At 37.1% G+C, this 20,519-nt stretch overlaps 1 protein-coding gene across 2 annotated transcripts in view; it reads left to right on the top strand.

Annotated features, from left to right (window-relative positions):
* Positions 1-20,401, top strand: part of zmp:0000000896 (caspase recruitment domain-containing protein 10) — a 33,526-nt gene extending 13,125 nt beyond the window's left edge. The window contains exons 8-24 of one of the 2 annotated variants that reach the window (XM_067381092.1): positions 2,959-3,084; positions 3,185-3,352; positions 3,463-3,555; positions 3,690-3,726; positions 4,895-4,935; positions 5,018-5,106; positions 5,183-5,229; positions 7,256-7,379; positions 7,488-7,644; positions 8,766-8,889; positions 10,502-10,742; positions 11,551-11,617; positions 11,694-11,796; positions 11,897-12,055; positions 14,583-14,666; positions 14,909-15,024; positions 15,871-20,401. In XM_067381092.1, the coding sequence (XP_067237193.1) occupies positions 2,959-3,084; positions 3,185-3,352; positions 3,463-3,555; positions 3,690-3,726; positions 4,895-4,935; positions 5,018-5,106; positions 5,183-5,229; positions 7,256-7,379; positions 7,488-7,644; positions 8,766-8,889; positions 10,502-10,742; positions 11,551-11,617; positions 11,694-11,796; positions 11,897-12,055; positions 14,583-14,666; positions 14,909-15,024; positions 15,871-16,107 (2,013 nt within the window). In that variant the 3' untranslated portion in view covers positions 16,108-20,401. Of the gene's footprint in view, positions 1-2,958; positions 3,085-3,184; positions 3,353-3,462; positions 3,556-3,689; positions 3,727-4,894; positions 4,936-5,017; positions 5,107-5,182; positions 5,230-7,255; positions 7,380-7,487; positions 7,645-8,765; positions 8,890-10,501; positions 10,743-11,550; positions 11,618-11,693; positions 11,797-11,896; positions 12,056-14,582; positions 14,690-14,908; positions 15,025-15,870 lie in introns of both variants that reach the window. The other variant, XM_067381093.1, reaches the window with a different exon arrangement.
* The last annotated feature ends 118 nt before the right edge of the window (positions 20,402-20,519 follow it).

Raw genomic sequence — 20,519 nt, 5'->3', positions numbered from 1 at the left:
GGCTGTTTCATTCAGGATTGTTGCACTGCAGCTGTCTTCAAACAATGTTTCATTTAGAAGCATAAAATCTAGGTTTTTTGTGGTTATTAAGTCATTGACTAGAAGTGATTTATTTTTAAGTGAATGGATGTTTAGTTAAAAGTGCTAACTTAGTCTTACTTTCTGTCTCTACAGTAATCTTAGTTTGACGTGTAATAGGCAGCAGATTAAATGGGTTTGGCAAACAATTTGAGAACGCCTTAGGCTTTCTATTACATAATAAAACAGAAATCGAGAAAGCAACAGGCATACTGGGTTCCCGCTTGTTCTGTAAACATTTGATAAAGTCACTGTTATCATAGCTGTCACTGGTCTTACAGGAGGCTGTAATATGTCGTCCTGGCTTTCCTGGCTGTTTTCCGAAAGTCGTCCTTGGGTGCTGAATCTTGGAGCAGTTCTAACACGTCACTGTCTCTCGGTGAGCTCTGTGGGCAGGGCTCAGTCAGGATTGTGTCCGTGAGCAGTGATTGTTGTGGCTGCATGGTGTTATTGACCTTGTGGGATGTGTCAACCGCATGTCCATTCAGGTGCTGAAATGAAGTCCTGTGGTCAGTTGTACTCTGTCCAGGTGTGTTTGTGCCATTCAGGTTGAGTGGATTTGCACACACTGCTGAAGGATGATGGAGGCAGAAGTACATATTGTCCTTTAGCACTCTTAAGCCCAGTTTGTTTGGGTGCAGGCCATCATGAGTGAACATTTGTCTCTGACTCCAGAAAAGATTGAAGTTGTTGATGAAAGGAGTTCTTCAAGGAGTTCTGACTTTTTAGGAGTTCTGACTGCTCCTTGCGAATATTATTCTTCCCCACATGGATGATACTGTAAGTCAATTTGCAGTTTGATCAGAATGCTCTTAAGTTCCCTGTTTACTTCAGAAACTGTTGCTTGTGGAAGGCAGCATGTAGTTGTATCCCTGTTGCTAATATTTCTGATAATAGAGTCACCCACTATCAGAGTCCTGGGTTTGGATGCTCTAAGAGCTGAGTGCCGCTGTCTGCTCGACCAGTTAGCATCAGTGTTAGCTGCTGGCTGATTTGATCTGTGTCCGATCATGTTTGGGGATACCTCACCCACAGTCATCATGTCTGGAGATTCCTCACCCACATTCATTAACACTTCAAATCTGTTCTCCAGATATATTGGCGGTGGTAGGGAGCTAGTGTTTGGGGTAGAGGATGCTACTGCAATATGTGATACTCATGACAATCTGATGTCTCGAGAGCCTTTGGGTCTCGCTCCCTGTTTGTGCCATCGATTAATATGTTGATCAGTTTCAGCACTCAGTATGGCCTGTTTAGGAGCATTAGATTCATGGGACTCATCGATTTGTGCTGAGGACGTCCATGATGAAGCTCCGTTGTGTGTTCCGTCTGGTTTGGTAGTACCGCAAGTAACTTTGTTTCAAGAACTGCAATCCTTTGTAGAAGTCTGTGGCAGTTTGTGCAGCAGGTAGATTCTTCAACCAGAAGAGGCATATTATTTCTATTCCTTTTGGATGTAGGCAGCTGTGTTATCCCTTCTCCGGAATGTATGCTGATGACTGCCGTCAGTGGGAAGCTGTTTGGATAAAAATTCCCCTTTTTTGTAGCAATTCTTCCAGTTAAAAAGTTTGTTGGTGCCAAGATTTGTCATTTGAGCACTGTGCTGATTTGCTGTTGGTAAAATCAGGATATAAAATATAAACGCAATAGTGCGCTACGAAATGCGCTATTTGGCTCTGATGCAGCGACCTCAGTCGGAACCAAGTGTGCCACATGAGTCCTGAAAAGTGAAGCCAAAGCGACTTGATCGCCCCCAGGTGGCTGGATGCATTATAGGTCATAAACCCCGCCCTCTCCATGAAATGTAATGGGACATGAGACAAACTAAACAATCAAATTACACTTCAAATATTATTATCCAAAGACAATTTCTGTCATTTTAGGCAGTTTTTATCATGCTGGTGTTAGTTCAAGTGTTCCTTCTTTAAATATGGTTTTAGTTAGTTAAAATGGGGGTGACGTCATTGTGCATAATTCTACACAGGTTAATTCCTGCAGGTTTTACGATTATTGAAATTACCACAAACATTTATGTACTATATTATGTAGACTGAATCCAAACAGATTATCAGAGCAGATCAGTTATTTTAAAACATTATGACTTTATTGAGTTATTTATCGCAACTTATTACACGTAAATGCTCAGATACACACACAGTTATGTTAAAATGTCTGACTTGGCGAGTCTTCAGTGAATGTGAACAGCAGTATATTCCTTTAAGGCAGGAACACACCAAGCTGACGCCGACAAACTAGTGGCGACGAAAGCAGACTGCGGGGTTGGCTCATGTCAGGTCCAAAGGTGCCCTGACGCACCAAACTGACGCTCAACAGCCGACGGACAAGTAGCACGTCCGTTCTGCGCCTGCGTAAGATGAAAAATGCCTTTCCGTACCAGCAGGTTACAGTATCAGAACAGCTAATCAGAATGATCAGATGGCCCGACGGACCGCAAGCTCTGACACCGATTCAACATGTCGAATTAGCCGAAAAAAACCCCAACGAGGACCAACTTCAGCTTATGGTGCGGAACACACTGAGAAAACTTAGTGGCCGACGAACAAAAAATACCGGTTTGGTGTGTTTCTGCCTTTAAGTCTTAAAGAGACAGCAGCCTTTAAACCTGTTACTGTCTACTATTGCCTGTCACAATCAAACAACAATAGAAAATCTTTAAAGGGTTAGTTCACCCAAAAATTAAAATAATGTCATTAATTACTCACCCTCATGTCGTTCCACACCCGTAAGACCTACGTTCATCTTCAGAACAAAATTTAAGATATTTTTGATAAAATCCGATGGCTCAGTGAGGCCTGCATCGCCAGTAAGATCTGCTTCTATTGAAGGATATTATATATATATATATCTGTGTGTGTGTAGCTCGCGTCTCAGTGTGAGCAGCTGCAGCTGCGGCTCAGGACTCTACAGCTGGACTGGGAGACGGAGCAGAGCAGGAGTGTGTCCTACTTCAACCAAATCATGGAGCTGGAGAGAGAGAGAGACCAGGTACTACACACACACACACACACACACACACACACACACACACACACACACACACACAGACATGCACTTCCACACTTCTGTTTCTGTGTGTGTGTTGAAGGCGCTGCGCAGTCGTGACAGTCTGCAGCTGGAGTTCACCGACTGCCTGCTGGACAAGAACCGTCTGCGCAAACGCATCGCAGAGCTCCAGAGCAGCCTGGAGCAGCTGCAGAGAGAGATGGAGAGGAGCCGAGATCGGAGAGAGCAGAGCGCCACCTGTCTGCACTGCGTACGTCTAAAATATATATATATATATATATATATATATATATTAAAGTATAGACAATACAAGTAATATCATACTAAACTGTGCTGTTCAACACTGTGCTCTGTTTGTAGTCTCATCTGTCATTGTTCAGTGAGGATCAGTGTTTCGGACCGTGCTGTTCTGTTGATCTGAGTCCCAGTCCACTCACACTCAGAATCCAAAAGGTCAGAGTTCACACACACACACACACACACGCACACACACACACACACACACACACACTCACACACTCACACACACACACACAAACACAGTTGTGTGTGTACTTGACCTCTCATGTTGTCATTGTGTTTTACAGTCGACCTCTCAAGCTCAGATCTGCGAGCAGTCTGAAGGTCAGTGTTTGTGTGTGTGGTTTTAGAAATATTATTGCTTTAACTTACATTTACATTTATATTACTTAGTGACACTATCGGATGAGAACAAAATCTGTAAAATTAAAGCGTTAGTTTACCCAAAAATAAAAATTCTGTCATTTATTACTCACCCTCATGCCGTTCCACACCTGTAAGACCTTCATTCATCTTCAGAATATAAATTAAGATATTTTAGTTGAAATCCGATGGCTCTGTGAGGCCTTCATAGCCAGCAATGATATTTCCTCTCAAAAGATCCATAAAGGTACTAAAAACTTATTTAAATCAGTTCATGTGAGTACAGTGGTTCAATATTAATATTATAAAGCGACGAGAATATTTTTGATGCGCCAAAATAACGGCTTATTTAGTGATGGCCGATTTCAAAACACTGCTTCAGGAAGCTTCGGAGCATAACGAATCAGTGTATCGAATCCGCTGTTCGGAGCGCCAAAGTCATGAGACATGACATGCGATCTGAATCATGATTCGACACTCTGATTCATTATGCTTTGAACTCACATGAACTGATTTAAATATGTTTTTAGTTCATTAATGGATCTGGAAATGTCATTGCTCCCTATGGAGGCCTCACTGAGCCATCGGATTTCAACAAAAATATATTAATTTGTGTTCCGAAGATGAACGAAGGTCTTACAGGTGTGGAACGGCATGAGGGTGAGTAATAAATGCCAGAATTTTCATTTTTGGGTGAACTAACCCTTAATTTGAGCTGAATGATGACATTGTTGTCACTTTATAGTGGAATTTATGTTCTAAAAACATTTTGCTAACATTATTGCCTTACAACTGTTCAAAACCTAAAATGTTTTAAAAATGTTTTTTTTTTTTTTTTTCTTGGTTATAAGAATGTTAAGGAAACATTCCATTTAATAATTTTGCAAAGAAAAGTTTACTTTTGAATGTTCTCTGAGCGTTCTGAAACACGTTCTGAGGTGAAAAAGTTCCAGAAAAGAGTTCCATGAATGTACAGATGTACAGAACATATTTTTGTTAGCTGGGTTTCCTGATTGTCTCTGTGAAGCTGTTTTGACACAGTCTGTATTAATGTATAAAGCACTATAGAAATAAATGTGAATTGACCTACTGATGTTGTTACTGATGACATTGTGTGTTTGTGTCACAGACTACTGCTGCTCAAATTCAGAGGAGAATCTGCTTTCGCCGGTAAATAAAAATATCATTTTATGATGTGGTGATGATCATGTGTTCAGTTTGAAATCTCACTGTATGTTTTGTGATTGTGCAGGAGTGTAACACGGAGAAGGACATCAACAGACTCTCGACATTTCCTTTTCCTCCCTGCATGAACTCCATCAACCGCAGAGCAAACGTGGAGTAAGACACACTGGAGAAAACAATATAAATCTGATTGACTGGATCATGATTCACTAAAGTCTGCCTGTGTGTGCAGGTTTGATCTGAACTCTTGGGGGAGCGACGAGAACGAGACACAAACAGGTGTGTGATATAGTCTGTGCATCTTTCATCCATGATGGGAGAGAAAAACGATTCATTCTTCAACAATTCTAAATCTATTCTGAACTCAATTTTAGCCGCAGCTCTGTGATGTCACTTATGTTTTCTGCTCACTTCACATCAAAACACTTGAATAAGAATCTAAACCCCTATACATCTCTGAAAGGTTGAAGCGAATTGCTAGGCCAATCACGGGCTTCACTGCACAGCATAGATAATAATCAAACAGCGATAATGCCAAAAATAGTGAGAAAAATCCCTCACTGCTCTTGTCTGGAAACTTTCAGAAACTCTCTTTTATTGTTTGCAGCGTATTTCTGTGGAAGCCATAGTCAAAATGATGACATACTGACTAAATCATATGAGATAAAAAAAAATTTAAATTATGAGGTTAATGGAATCTCATATGATTTAGTCAGTGTCATCATTTTGACCTTATCTCATAATTATGGCTGTCAAAATGACTTAGTATATCATTATTTCAACTTTTTATCTCGTAGTTACGATTTACTTTGTCATAATTTTGACTCTTTATTTCACAATTTTGACTTTTTATCTCATAATCACGACTTGTCATAATTTCGACTGTCATAATGACTTTTTATGTTATAATTAAGGATAGTTTTAGTACAATGACAATATGATTTGTCAATTTTAACTTTTTATATTATAATTATGACTTATTATGTCCTAATTTTGACTTTTTATCTCATAAGTTTTACATTTTATCTCATGACTTTTGTCTTAATTATGACTTTTTATGTGATAATTTTTACTTTGTCATAATTATGATTTAGTTTGTCATAATTTAGATTTGTTTTTATCTCTTAAGTTTTAGTTTTATCTCATGAGTATAACTTATGCCCTTATTATGACTTTTTATGCAATAATTTGACTTTTTATGTCATAATTATGATTTAATTTGTTATAATTTTGACTTTTTTCATTATTATTTTTTTATCTCATAATCATGACTTGTCATAATTTTGGTTTCGTCATGGCTTTTTATGTTATAATTAAGCAGGGTTTTTTCTTACAACTTTTTTTTTCGAAATTATGATTTGTCAATTTTAACTTTTTATCTCATAATTGACAGCATGTCATATTTTTGACTTTTTATCTCATACGTTTTGCTTTTTTATCTCATAAGTATGACTGATGTCATAATTATGATTTAGTTTGTCATAATTTTGACTTTTTTCATAATTATGACTTTTTATCTCGTAATTATTACATAAGTCATTTATTTATGTCAGAATTATGATTTTCCAAAGCATTTCTTTTTCTCTTATGTGGCAGGAATGGGCTTCCATATGTTTCTTTGCTCTTCTTTTATTACTGAAGATTGTGTTTTGAAGCTATTTAGAGAGTCAACTATTACTTGACTACATGCGATATATTAATTTTTTTAATCAGATTTTTATACACTGGCATTTTATACATTTTTATACACTATTAATTTCTTGTCTGTTGTTAATTTTAGTTGATGTGTTGTAATATGCACTTTAACTATATATATATATACATATATATATATATATATATATATATATAATGTGTCTTTTGTGCAGCATTTTGGTCAGTGTAAAAGTTTAAATGTGTTTTAGAAATAAAATTGACTTACTAATTGTTTTAATTATTAATTTTTGTGATTATTTTAAATTGCATAAATAAATATTTAAAGTAGTAAAAATAAGTGTTCAATAGCCGTTTGGACATTTTTGGTGTTCTGGCTACTGAAATTTTGGTATTTTGACAAAGCTAACCCCTATTGTGTATTAATTTGTAAAATAATTGAGGAAAAGTTGCATGATGATGCTTTGACAATTATTTTGAAACCAAATCTTTACCTTTTGAATCAATTTGAATCATGAGGCCAGTGATGATTCACTTCTCTACTGTCTATGCGTCTCTTTCATCTCATGTTTGTCTTTCTTGTTCATGATCATTATGTGGACGTGAAGTTTGTAATTTAGACGTTAGTAATGTGTGTGTGTGTGTGTTGTAGAAGATTCAGACTTGTGTCTGTTGAGTTCGTGGAGTTCCCTGCCATCTCAACTCTTTCCTCCTGATGTGATCAATGTGATGCCGACCCTCCCGATCAAACCTTCATCATCCTCATCCTCACCACGGTACGAGCTCTTCATCATCACTGGGAACTCTCTGATCTGAATCAGGGTTCAGTTGCATCAGTGAACACTAAACTTCCTCTCTTTATTTGCGTCTCTTTCTTTTCTCAGTTTGGCTCCGGCGCTCCCCTCTTCGCCCAAAAGCATCAGTCTGGCCGATGACATCACTATTGTCGGGGGCAACCGGACAGGCGTGTTCGTCCAGACGGTGAGGCCGGAGTCTCCTGCGGAGCGATGCGGTCTGAAGGAGGGCAGTGAACTGCTGGAGGTGAGAGACTGAAAACTGCTTCCTGTCAGACAGGAAGTCACTCCAATGGCTCATGAGCGATTTAAAAAAAAACTTCACATTTGCATGCTGGAAAATCTTTCAAATATGTATTTTTAGAGAGTTGGTACCTGAGGAACATATGGAAACACACCATAATAATCATTATAAAATACTTTTACACCTTAAGTGGCACTTTTTATTTATTGCCTTTTCTTCATATCACATATTTAAATAATCATCGTAAATTAGGTATCATTCGAAAGCTTACAAACTTAAGATTCGGCCTGGATGTTGACTTACCATGGAAACGGTACTTTAATTTTTTTTAGCAAGCTCCTCCCTTAGTGGGTGGTGTCAGGTTTCATATTACAATATTTATTTTAGTTACTTTATAGTCAAAACCTTTTGTAATCTTGAAAAAACACATCATCGTCGGAAAGTTCTGAGACTCACTGTTCCATATTTGCCAGCTGTTTTGTGATAGAAGTGATATTTGGACAGAAATCTATCCATTTGTAACAGAAGAATGCATTACAAAAAATTCAGTAGAATGTCGGTGACACCCGGTGGCAAATTTTGGTACAGCGCCTACACAAAATCTCATGGGAACTTAAATTTGTGTGATATCAACTTCAAATTTGGAACACAACTTGGTTAGACATATGGCTCTCATTTGATAGCAATTCTAGAGTAAAATATATTTGATAAAATATACATTTTATATAAAAAATGTACATTTGATTTATATAATTTTTTTTGAAAATAACTCTTTCGAACTTAAATTTTTCAAGTGCTTTTCCGTCAGCCATAATCGGCTGGGTGTCTTCTTTAAAACAAGACCAAACTTAGGTCTGTACTCTAAAACATTCTTGAATTATAATCATTTTAGTTTGGATAGTGCTTTTTTATGTCTGTTCTCAAAAATAAATGTGAACAACTGTGATTTGTCCATCCTGAGATGAAAAAAGTATCATGTGACAATAATTCTGGTTTGGAGACTAATTTAGACCTAAATAATGAAAGATGACTAATAGATATTAAATTAAAAGCCCCGCCCTTTTCCAGGGCAGCTTGTTTAATGTAAATAATAATTTTAATGCTTGTTCTGTTGTGTGTGTCAGTTGGATCAGGTGTCGTTGGCCGAGGGTCGTGTTCGTCTCAGTCAGTGTACGGCTGAAGTGGCTCATTTCTCTCTGCGGTGGTGGACCGAACCGAACGCACTCAAACACACACTCAACCAGGAGGGTGAGAGACAAACAACCACAAACTGAAACACCACCTTCTGTAGTTCACGACACTAAGTGATGTTTTCACTCACTGTTTGTGTCTTGTTTTCCAGCACAAATATATAAACCTTCTTAAATCAAGATGCATTTACTAGAGCTGCAAAATGACAAAGCCTAATATATGAAGTGTTGAAATTGATCAAAATGCTTAAATCAAGAACAGATATCTGTCAGAATGCAGTCAAAAAATCTACTTAATTCAAAGGGCAAAAAAAAATATTTTTCTGATCCCATTTGGCAGATATTTGATCTTTTTTTAAGAAAAACTCACTTTATTAGGGGTTCAATCATGTCGACTGAAAAACTATTGTAATGGTTTGAATTCCCAAGGATCAGCATTCTTCCCTAAAAGTAATCAGGCAGACCAAACCATAAGTCGTAGAGACTTGAAACTTTGAGGACTGGTAGTACTCCTACTGCCTACAACGTCACCAAGGCTCGCCCTCATCAGCCTGACGGGGGCGCTCCAGTGGTCAAAAGTACATCACAGGCTCAAGTGTCTTATGCTGCCTTCACGTTCTGTCAGAAATGTGATAATTTCCACTTCTGAAATCATGATGGGGCGCCTTCGTGTTTTTCATGTGCGTAAAGGATTGTATATCACACAATTTCTTTTTTTTTTTTTGCACACGCCCACGTCATTGATACCATAAGTTAGAACTCCTCATTTTTAACAACTTTGCCTCTAGGACTGCCTCTGTCCTTCGAAACGTTCGTTAAATATTGGTGATTATTTCAAAATCCTACTTTTGCAAATTAGTCCTTATGTAGCTTATGTACGTTTATAAAACATATATTTCCTTAGTAAATTGACTGTTTTAGCTGTAAATGGTCTTTTCCATCTGTGATCTATGTGGTTACAGTCTTGCTAAATAAAACATTATACCTTTTTATGCATGTGCTTAAAGGCCTTAAAGTGCTTGAACCCCGATAATTGTTGCTCGCAGCTATATTTTTGATTAGTTTCTCTTCATTCTGGAAAACAAGACCAAAAAACTGTGGAAGAAAATCACATTTAGTAGTGATGTTGCTGTTTAGTTCTCCAGTTAAAACTCCTAAACATCCTTAAACAAGATTCAAGCAAAACCATGTGAGATATTAATGTGATTGCAAAAAAATGTATCTCATTATGATTGTGTTTTTTGCTGTGACTGATTTTTTCATTTGCTTTAATAATATTTATATAAGTTTATTTTGAAACAAGTAGTGTAATGCATTTTTTTACATCAATATATATATATATATATATATATATATATATATATATATATATATATATATATATATATATATATATATATATATATATATATATATAATGTAAATAAATGTAGCCTTGGTGAGCAGACGAAACTTCTTTTAAAAACATTAAAAATCTTAGTGGTTCCGAACTTTTGGACTGTACTGTATATATATATATATATATATATATATATATATATATATATATATATATATATACACAAAAATAATTAAAGAGCGAGATCAGAAATGTCATAAGATTCTAGTTTATTTAGATCCGTTTAGATTATTATCTGATTCATTAATTTTTTTTCCCTCCCTCGTTTCAGGTTACTCTCGTGTAATTGCTGAACTCTCATCTCCATCCTTCACCGGCGCTGACTCGTTTTATGTGCGCGTGAACCTTGACCTCAGTTCCCATGGCGACCCGCCGTGTCTCAGTGCTCGCTGTGACGATGTGCTGCACGTCACCGATACGCGTTATAACGGCAAATATCAGTGGCGCTGCGTTCGCGTGGACAAACACACGGGGGCGCCGCTGCAGGCAGGAGCCGTGCCCAACTACAACAGGTACACAAAAAAACACTTAACATTGAAATATTATAAAGAATTAAAACAAAATACTTTTAACTCTTCTGACCATAAAAAAAAAAACTGTAAACAGCTTTTTCCTAACCTCATGATCACACATGTCTGCAAATATTTTCTTTTCTGCCCTTATCCAGCTTGTCCCCGTAATTGCTGCTTGCAGCTATATTCTGTCTTGTTTTCCTTTACAAATCCATTCATAAATCAAGATACATTTACTGTACATAAAAATGACAACATATTAAAGGGATAGTTCACCCAAAAATGTAAATTTGCTGTTAATTTACAAAGCATTTTTAGCTGAACTCAAACACCTTGGTGATTCATAACATACAAGTCAATGGCTGACGTCACCTTGAAAGTAAAAAAAAAAAAAAAAAAGCGGATACAAAGACACAAAAAGATTTGGCTTTTGACGATATATTGAGGTTTTATAAGGCGAAACGATCGGTTTGTCTAATGCCGGGTTATGATAGTCACTGTGTCAGGTTATGCAATTTTGACTCCTTTCAAACTTGTGTCAAGTCCTGGAGTTTATGATTAAAACAAGAACAAATATCTGCCAAAAAGAAACTTAATTCTAATTTTAATCATAAACTCGCTTCATTTTGATCAACTTGAAAACGAGACTTCTTATTTTGCGATTTTGCTTCTCTAGTAAGTGTATCTTGATTACAGAAAGTTTAGATATTTGAACTGTGGAAAAAAAAGAGAAATATTTTTTTTTGGTGGTGTTGAATTTCTTTGTTAAATGTCTGATGTCAGGACTGAACTGGAGTTTCTCGTTCAGGGCTCAGCAGCTGCTGTTGGTGAGACTTCGTACGATGGCGCTTGAACAGAATCAATGCAGGAAGAAGGTGATGGTCTGTCTTTAGATACCTGTCTGTCTCTCTTTTACAGATCTTGAGCTGTTTTCTCTGTGTCTGTTCTCAGTTCTGTAAGAAAAGGCCCGAGCGCATTCGGCTGATTAAAGCGGTCGCTTCAAACTATCGTGCGATTGGCTCATCCAATCAGGTGCTCTACACACTCAGCAACCGTAAGCCCCGCCCACTTATACGTTCAACCAATCGGACAAGCCATCAGTAGTATTGAGTGCGTGTTTGTATATGTGTATATATATATTTGTGTGTATTTAGGTCACGAGGAGCAGCTGATCCCATTTAGTCTGGTTCAGATGGTTCGCGTCTCCAGCAAACGGCCGGTGATTTTCTCTCCGTCTCTGCTGTCACGCGGGATCATCGAGCGGCTGCTGCAGCCGGCAGAATCCGGCCTGGACTTCAACACCTGCCATCCAGGTACAGCCACAATCTCAGAATGAACTAAACTAAGAGCTATTGGCGTTAAATAAAACTAAAACCATGTTACTTTTATTAAAATAAATGCTAACTGAAATAACGCAAAATATATAAATATGAATGAAAATGTTGCTTTGGCAACTAGCTGACAACTAAAATTTAAATGAAAATGGAAAATATAAACAATTCAAAATATTAATAAATACTATAATGCTACTACTTAAATGACAAAAAAAAAAAAAAAAAAAACTAAAACACAACAAAATTACTACAACTTAAACTAAAATTAAAATAAAAATGGAAAATATAAAAACTAATTCAAAATCATAATATATACTATAATACTATTACTAAAAATGGTAACAACAAAGCACTACTAAAAATGACAACACAAACTAAAATTACAATGAAATATGGAAAAAATACTCTTTCAAAATATGATAAATACTAAATACTATTAAAAATACTTTAATATTACTAAAACTTAAACTAAACTTAAAATGAAAACTCAAAATATAAAAATAAAAACTAATTCAAAACATTAATAAAAAGTTATTATTATATGCTATAATAGTATAGTATCAATGATACTAAAATAGCACTGCTCCTGCGTTTACAGCTGGTATTTACTTCGTCTTTTAAAAAATAATTTGTTTTTTAACATTTTATTCTACGTTTTTTTTTTTTTTGTATTAAAAATGTCAGGAATTTATTATACATTTTATGGATTATACATAATACTTTTTAATAAATTTTATTTTTCCCACTATTATTATTATCAGGGGTTCAAGCATGTAGTATTGTACCTATGTATGGGCTTAGTCTGTGGTCACATGACAAAGGATGCGGTGACTGGCACTATAAAATAAAAATATACACAAAAAAGAGAATTTCAAAAGAAATCAGCCACCAGGGGGCGCCTTCGTATTTTTCACGTGCATAAAGGATTGTGTATCATACGATTGTTTTTTTTTGCACACGCCTACATCATTGGTAACATATGAAAGAACTCCTCATTTTGCCTGTAGGACTGCCTCTGTCCTTCGAATCGTTCGTTAAACATTGGAGATTATTTCAAAATCCTACTTTTGCGAATTAGTCCTCAGTTTTTGGCTCAACCTCGATAACTGTAAAAAGCTTATGTACGTTTATAAAACATATTTCCTCAGTAAATTGACTGCTGTAAATGGTCTTTTCCATCTGTAATCTAGGTGGTTACAGGCTTGCTAAATAAAACATTACAGCTTTTGACACATGTGCTTAAAGGCCTTAAAGTCCTTGAACCCTATATTTTACCATTTTATGGATTATACATAATACTTTTTAATAAATGTTATTTTTCCCACTATTATTTTTATTATTAGGGGTACAAGAATGTAGCATTGAAACCCTATTGTAATTGTTAGATCCTCCAAGGATCAGAATTTTTCCCTAAAAGTGAACAGGCAGACCAAACGGCAAGTTGTAGAGACTTGAAACTTTGAGGGCTGGTAGTACTCATACCGTCTACAACGTCACCAAGGCTCATGCCGATTGGCCTGACGGCGGTGTTACAGCGGTCAAAAGTACGAAATGGCTCATAACTTCTGTCTTCTTATATCATTGAAATTCTCGGATTTGATCGTCACCCTGGTGAAATTTTCGGGTATTTTGGATTTTTTGAAAAACCTGCTTTTGCGAATTAGTCCTAGGTTTTTTTCCCCAATCAGAACCAAACAATTGCAGCAACATTCTCTGGAGTCTGATTGTAAATAGTTATAAAAAAAATAAAAAGTTGAAATTTCGATTCTGGGTCCCTAAGGGCTGCCACAACATTCAAAGTGGCTATAACTCGTGAACATGAGATATTTTCACCAAACTTGGCACACCTATGTAAGAGCTCATTCTGTGGTCGTGTGAAAAAGGATGCGGCGACTAACCTCTTGGTGGTGCTATAACTGGAAAAAAACAAGAAAACGGCTATAAACACTTTAGTCCAATTGACTTGAAAATTGGTGTGCAATGTCTTCATCTGAGGTGCCATGACTGTCTATGAGGACATTGACCCATCTCAAAAAACCACTGAAGTTTGAGCAGCTATCAGACAAGGTTAACGGAGGCTGATCAGAACGAAACTCATTGGACCTGTTCGACTCATGGCCCAAGAGGCTTGTGAGGAATTCGAAAGTAATTGGCCATTGGGGGGCACCTTCGTGTTTTTCACTTTTGTAAAAAATTGTGCATCGCGCACACCAACAACGTTTGTATCACATGGTAAAACTCCTCATTCTGAGCAGCTTTTCCTCTAGGACTGCTGCTGTCCACCCAATCATTCATTAAATATTGGAGATGTCAAAAAACAACTTTGGCGAACTAGTCCTAGGTTTTTGGCTCAACCTCGATAGTTTGCTGTATATTTGCTGTAAATCACCTTTTCCATCTATGATGGAGATGGTTACAGGCTTGCTAAATAAAACAATACCTTTTGAATACCTTGAAAACCGATAATTGCTGCCATATTTATTATTACTATTATTATTGTGTGCAGAGCTGCTGGAGGGTTTTGTGCATCAGGATAAAAGTGTGTTCCTCTTAGACTCTTCAGATCAACCACTGGGAATCAAACTACATGGTATTCAAGAGGTCATTAACCAGGTAAACATTAACACACTCATACATTGAGAGTCACCACTGTCCCATACAGCAGCATAGTGTGGCCCAGATTCGGTACATGTGGATTACATGCGGACCAGATTTGGGCCAGATATGGGCCGACACTATGTTGCTGTCAGGGGTGTTAAACTCTGTGTGTGTGTGTGTGTGTGTGTGTGTGTGTGTGTGTGTGTGTGTGTGTGTGTGTGTGTGTGTGTTTAGGACAAACACTGTCTGCTTCAGCTGGGCTTGAATCATGTGGAGAATCTCCTGAAGCAGAGAATCTATCCCATCATCATCTACATCAAACCCAAAGACAAGAAGGGCCGCAAGTTCAGGTGCGCATCTGTATCTATATGCATTGGGAATTAAACTGAAAATGCCTACTTCAATTCCTGAATTTGAATTAATGTAGCAAACATGATGTGGAATTTACCCTTCGCCGGGAGTTTGATTGACAAGTGATCTAACCAATCAGAACGCCGCATCCGCCATTTTGTCCGACAAAGCAGCCAGTAGTTAAAAGATTAACCTCGGTGGAGTTAAACTTGAAAAATGGTGTGTATTGACGTCTTTTCGTGTTTGAAACAACATCCATTCTCATGTTCATGGACTAATAGGAAGAGATGATTGGTTTTTACGAGCGGTTGAGCTGAGGATCTACAGCAATCTGTCACGACCATGGTCACGACACATTAAAGAGCAACAAAACGGTTTTCATTGTTTGAATTTCTTTAATAACTACACGGTTTGAAAGCTGGGACTTTGTTTAATATCATAAGTAACCTGCTCTGTCTTATCTGTCGATGTGTGGTCAGTATCCTCTTTGTTCTGCGATGTATTTTTCACTGCGTGTGGAGTGACAGCGCCACGGCTTGTCAGACAAAGCAACAGTAACTAAGGGGGGCGGGGCTCGGCGAAAGGCTAATTGCGATTGAAATGGGATTGTAATAAATTAGAATTGCAATCAGTTGAAATTCATATAACTGCAACATTTAACTAGAAATACAAATATTGCCACATTAAAACTCTTGAATGTTTCACAAAGCTTTGTTTCGAAATTTTTGACAAAGCCCTAAAGTTTGAAGGCCTGATAGATGAATAATGGTCAGTGGATAAAGATGATCTAGTTACATCAGCTCTTGATATCAGGAAAAGCCCAATGAAATCCTTGTGTGTGTCAGGAAGCTGTTGTCGGGGCACAGAGAGGAGGACCTGATGGAGGCCTGTCAGATGGAGGAGCTGCAGCTGGAGACTCTTCCTCTGATGTTCAGTACAGTGGAGCCGAACACATGGAGCTGCACAGACGAGCTGCTCGCCATCATACGCAGCACCATTCTGATCCAGCAGAGGGCCGTGGTGTGGCTGGAGCAGGAGCGCGTCCAGTAGAGCTGCATCGATTCACACTTACTGTTATTTAGGCTTGGTTATGGAGTGAATGGTTAATGATGGTTATATAGTGGTTATCATTACAGACCACCTAGTTATGCCTCAAAGCAGGGTTTCTGTGGGTCTTTAAAGGGCTAATTTCCACAAATGAAAGCCTAGAAAGGTCTTAAATCAGAGCTGAAAGTCTTATGCCTGGTTTCACTGACAGGGCTTAGATTAAGGCAGGATAGTAGTGACGTTACGTTCTGTGCTGAAGCTTCAAAGCGTGTCGAGAAATAACGGAAGCTTTCAGTGAAGCGCGTCTCAAGACTTGTATCGCTTTAGACCAATAACGTCATTGATGACATCCGAAGCCTTGCTTCTGCCAGACTGGTTCAGGAAGCGGTTTGAATCTTGGTGCGACATTTTGACAGATATATAAACCCATGGGATTCCTTCAAAATGTGTGGTTTTAGAATAATAATATCGCCCCTCCTGCCTATTATGACCAAATAATATATTTACACACATTGGGTCTCATTCATGAAACACGAGCAGAACGAATTTTAGTGTAAATCGTGTGTAAAGTGGTTCTGGCGTAAATTTTCGGATTCATTAAAATGTTCGTATTTTCCAAATGTTAGTTGGTACATAAGAAATATACACCTGCTCCCAGCCACGCGTAAATAGTGCGTTTAACATCCGAATGTTTTGCTCATTAATAAGGCTGCATTTTAATTCACCTTAATAAGGTACATTACACAGCATTTTGAAAAAATATTATATATAGTAATTACATACGTTTTTTCTTTTTACTTTTATTGTGAGAGCCAGTAATAGCATCTGCAAATAGAGCACTTTAATCAAATAATTAACCCTCTGGAGTCTGAGGCTGATTTGGGGCCTGGAGAACTTTTGACATGCCCTGACATTTGTGCTTTTTTCAGTTGTTCATAAACATATTAATGGAAAAAGTGTCATTACACTGTATTCAGCACAAACTAGGCTACAATAATATGTGAGGAACATGTATGTACATGTTTGTGTTTTTGAAGGAATAACATTTATGCGTGGTTGTTGAAAAAACAAAAAACTTAAGTCACTGAAATAAGGCCAAAAAAAGTATAATAAATCTGTGTTCATAAGACTTAAGGGTATTGGAGGTTGTAGACTAGAGTTTTTGCTTCAAAATTATGTAAAAATTATGCTGCCTACTCCTTCATATAAAACAATATATTGATTTAGTTTTTGTAAGACACTTTTTGCCAAGAAACACAGTATGCGAGGAGGCGTGAATCACCACTGAAAATGGGCCATTCTCACCTGAGAAGACAAAAGAATTGGATAGTAATGAGCTGAAATGACTTGCATATTAATGAGGCATTTCAGTCAGGTAGGCTGTGAAAAAAAACCTTCTGTGATGTCTCAAGCTCATTATGATATATGAAACATACAGAAAAATATTATTACAATATAAAGTAATGGTTTTATATTATACTTTAAAATATGTATTTCTGTGATGCAAAAAGATATAGATATAGACTTTTAGTTTAAAAGCATGCACATTTGGAGAAATATTGGATTCTCATATGCTTATGTCAATTTTCTATACAGAGGAGTTATATTAACTTAATATTCACTGTCATTACTATGAGCGCTGGTGTTTTCAATTCATCCTTGAAGTCGGAGGGCGCTCTGTGCATTTTAGTCCACAAATTCATCTAAAAGAAGAAGAGGCTATTCCATGAATGGAGTTTCCAATACATACAGCAGCCGGAGGGCGCTAAAGAAACAAAAACTCATCTAAACTTCATCTGTAGAAGACAAGTAAACAGGAAGTAACTGCATGTCTTCTAGAGATCGCTAACCATGACTTTTACATCCAGATAAACACTTTTCAAGACAATAAATACACGATTGAGATAATGAATGCATGTATTGACTGAATTAGCGTCTGAATAGCGCTGGCTCCGTGGGCGTGGCCGCATTAGCGGATAATGAGCTGAATCACGGATTTCTGACATGGCTCTCTTTTCATACAGATTACATAAACAAAGAAGGTTTGTTTTCTATTTGACTTACATGATTTAAAACCTGACATCTTAACGTTTTTTTAGACATAAGTGTAATTTTTTTGTCATTAGTATTCACTAAGTTACAGTTCATTTTCTGAGAACTATCAGATTGGAGTTCGTTCAGAGGGAGAGGAGAGATCACGCATCATGTTAGTTTTCTTTATTTTACAAAAAGCACAACATTCTGTTTTTACTCTGAGTGTACACAAATGAAAGAAGATATTCCACAGATTAAAATGGTGTATAACTCTTAATTGTATGTGCAACATTGACGGAGTATTTTTAGTCTCTTTCACACTGATAAGAAAAAAACCACGGTGGTATCGCCGGCGATACCGTCAGACCTCAGAGTGTTAATTGATTTTAATACGGTTGGGCAAACTAATGGCCCCAAGTGGCCAAAATTCTTCGTTTGGTGTCATAATATGATGCCCATATATAGTTGTCAGTTGGATTTAATGGGCGGGATTTATGGTAATTGAGAATGAGCGTGCACGCGCGTCCCATTTATGACTGATTGGAATTCATTAACACACACACACACACATTTCACTATCACTTCTGACGTTTACGAAGTATTTGTGAACTGGGAGAAGAGTTTTCGGGAAGGTCTCTTTACGCGCAAATCCCTCACACATTTACTCGTATATTTACGAATGTTTCATGAATGAAACTCATTATTCATATAAATAGATTAGTCTATGTGGAAATTGATTTTTCTTCACCATTATTTCTAAGCCTTAACTGGCGCAAAATACATTGTATCAGATCACATCAGGTCATCTGTAATGTATCTGCTTGTTTTACACTCTTTGACCACCAGGTGGTATTGTGAGCAAATTAAGCCTCGAGAAATGAACCCTTTTGTGAACCACTTGGCTGAAAAGCTTCAATGATTCACGAGGCTTCTTCTCGCTATCACTAGACCTTAGTTTGAAAAAAAAATATTACTGGTGTAATCTTAAAGGGTTAGTTCACCCAAAAATGAAACTTCTCTCATTAAATGGGCTATAAGATTTTCACTTTAAGAATAAAAAAGAATAAAAATACCCCTGTATGTTTGCAGATATTTAGGAAACATGCTAAGGTCACCTACTTGTTTCTCAGAAAAACAATGCTACAGCCAGATATTCTACTTTGAAATGTGTGTTCCGTGTCGGAATGTCTGTCTTTGTTTTGGTCTGTGCGAAACCGTGTGCTGCCAGTTTATCCAATAGTATTTCGACATCACAGGTTGCCAGTTGGCGGAAAACACCGTGTATTACAGCCATGGAAACCAGCAAACAAACTGGGTCAGAGAATCGCAGATTCTACCTGACCTAAAAAGCCTCTGCATCCATCTAAAAATGTCTATGACCGACAACATATTAAAACAGATAAATCAACTCATCAGCGTACAGTGTGTAAGTCTCTTCAGCTTTCATTGTCAATTGTGCTCCCTCTTGTTGCTTGTCCTCAACCTGGCCACCTGCGTCTTTGAAGGAGGGGGCGGGGCAAACAATACTTTGAAATTGGACTGCAGTACCTGTTTTGACCACTGGGTGTCATTCCTACATAGAGCCCCTTTAATTACTCACCCTAATGTCATTCCAAGGATTTCATTGGGGAGAGACAAATTTGTTGAATAAAGTCATTATTTTTGTTTTGTTTTTGTGTACAAAAAGTATCTCTTACAGCAACATAGTGTCAGCCTAGATCTGTCCCAAATCTGGTCCGCATGTAATCCACATGTACCAGATGTGGGCCGGATCTGGGCCACACTATGTTGGGATTATGTATGGGATTCTCGTCGATTCATTACATTAAGGTTAACCCACTTTAGTCATGTCGACTGTAGCAAATTAGCTCAAAATAAATATGAATAATTAATCATAACTAGTTATAATTAATTATTAATATTTTAATCAGTCAATAAAATTAACTTAATGTAATAAAATTAATATTACAATCAATTAACCTGTTGTTCAATGAACACACAGTGTTAATTGTTTATTAACTAAGAAATGTTCATTTCCAGGTTATGGGAAATAACAATCTTATTCTACTAAAAGCCTGTAGTCAGGACCGACATGAATAGGAACTCCCGTACATGAGCGCAAAACACGGACAACCTTACGTGTGACATGAACAAGACTTTATTAACTAGACTAAACACTTAAACTACTGTAACATTCACACACATACATGCATACAGTTTACCAAGAGAGAGAGAGAAAGCAGAGTACAGGAAGCAAGAAGTTACAGCATTGTTGGACATTCAGCAGATCAACAGCCTTGAGCAAACCATCAGTTTAGTTTTAACAGGCCCTTCTTTAAAAGGGGTAAGGATACTCAATGTATCCGATAATGAGACTAAGTTTGATACTTGCATGTCTCTCCAAGTTGAATTA

The sequence above is a fragment of the Chanodichthys erythropterus genome, chromosome 3 (assembly GCF_024489055.1).
Source record: "Chanodichthys erythropterus isolate Z2021 chromosome 3, ASM2448905v1, whole genome shotgun sequence".
Lineage (NCBI taxonomy): Eukaryota > Metazoa > Chordata > Actinopteri > Cypriniformes > Xenocyprididae > Chanodichthys > Chanodichthys erythropterus.
The sequence above is the reverse complement of the archived record's forward strand: the minus strand, read 5'-3'. Positions and strand labels throughout refer to the sequence as shown.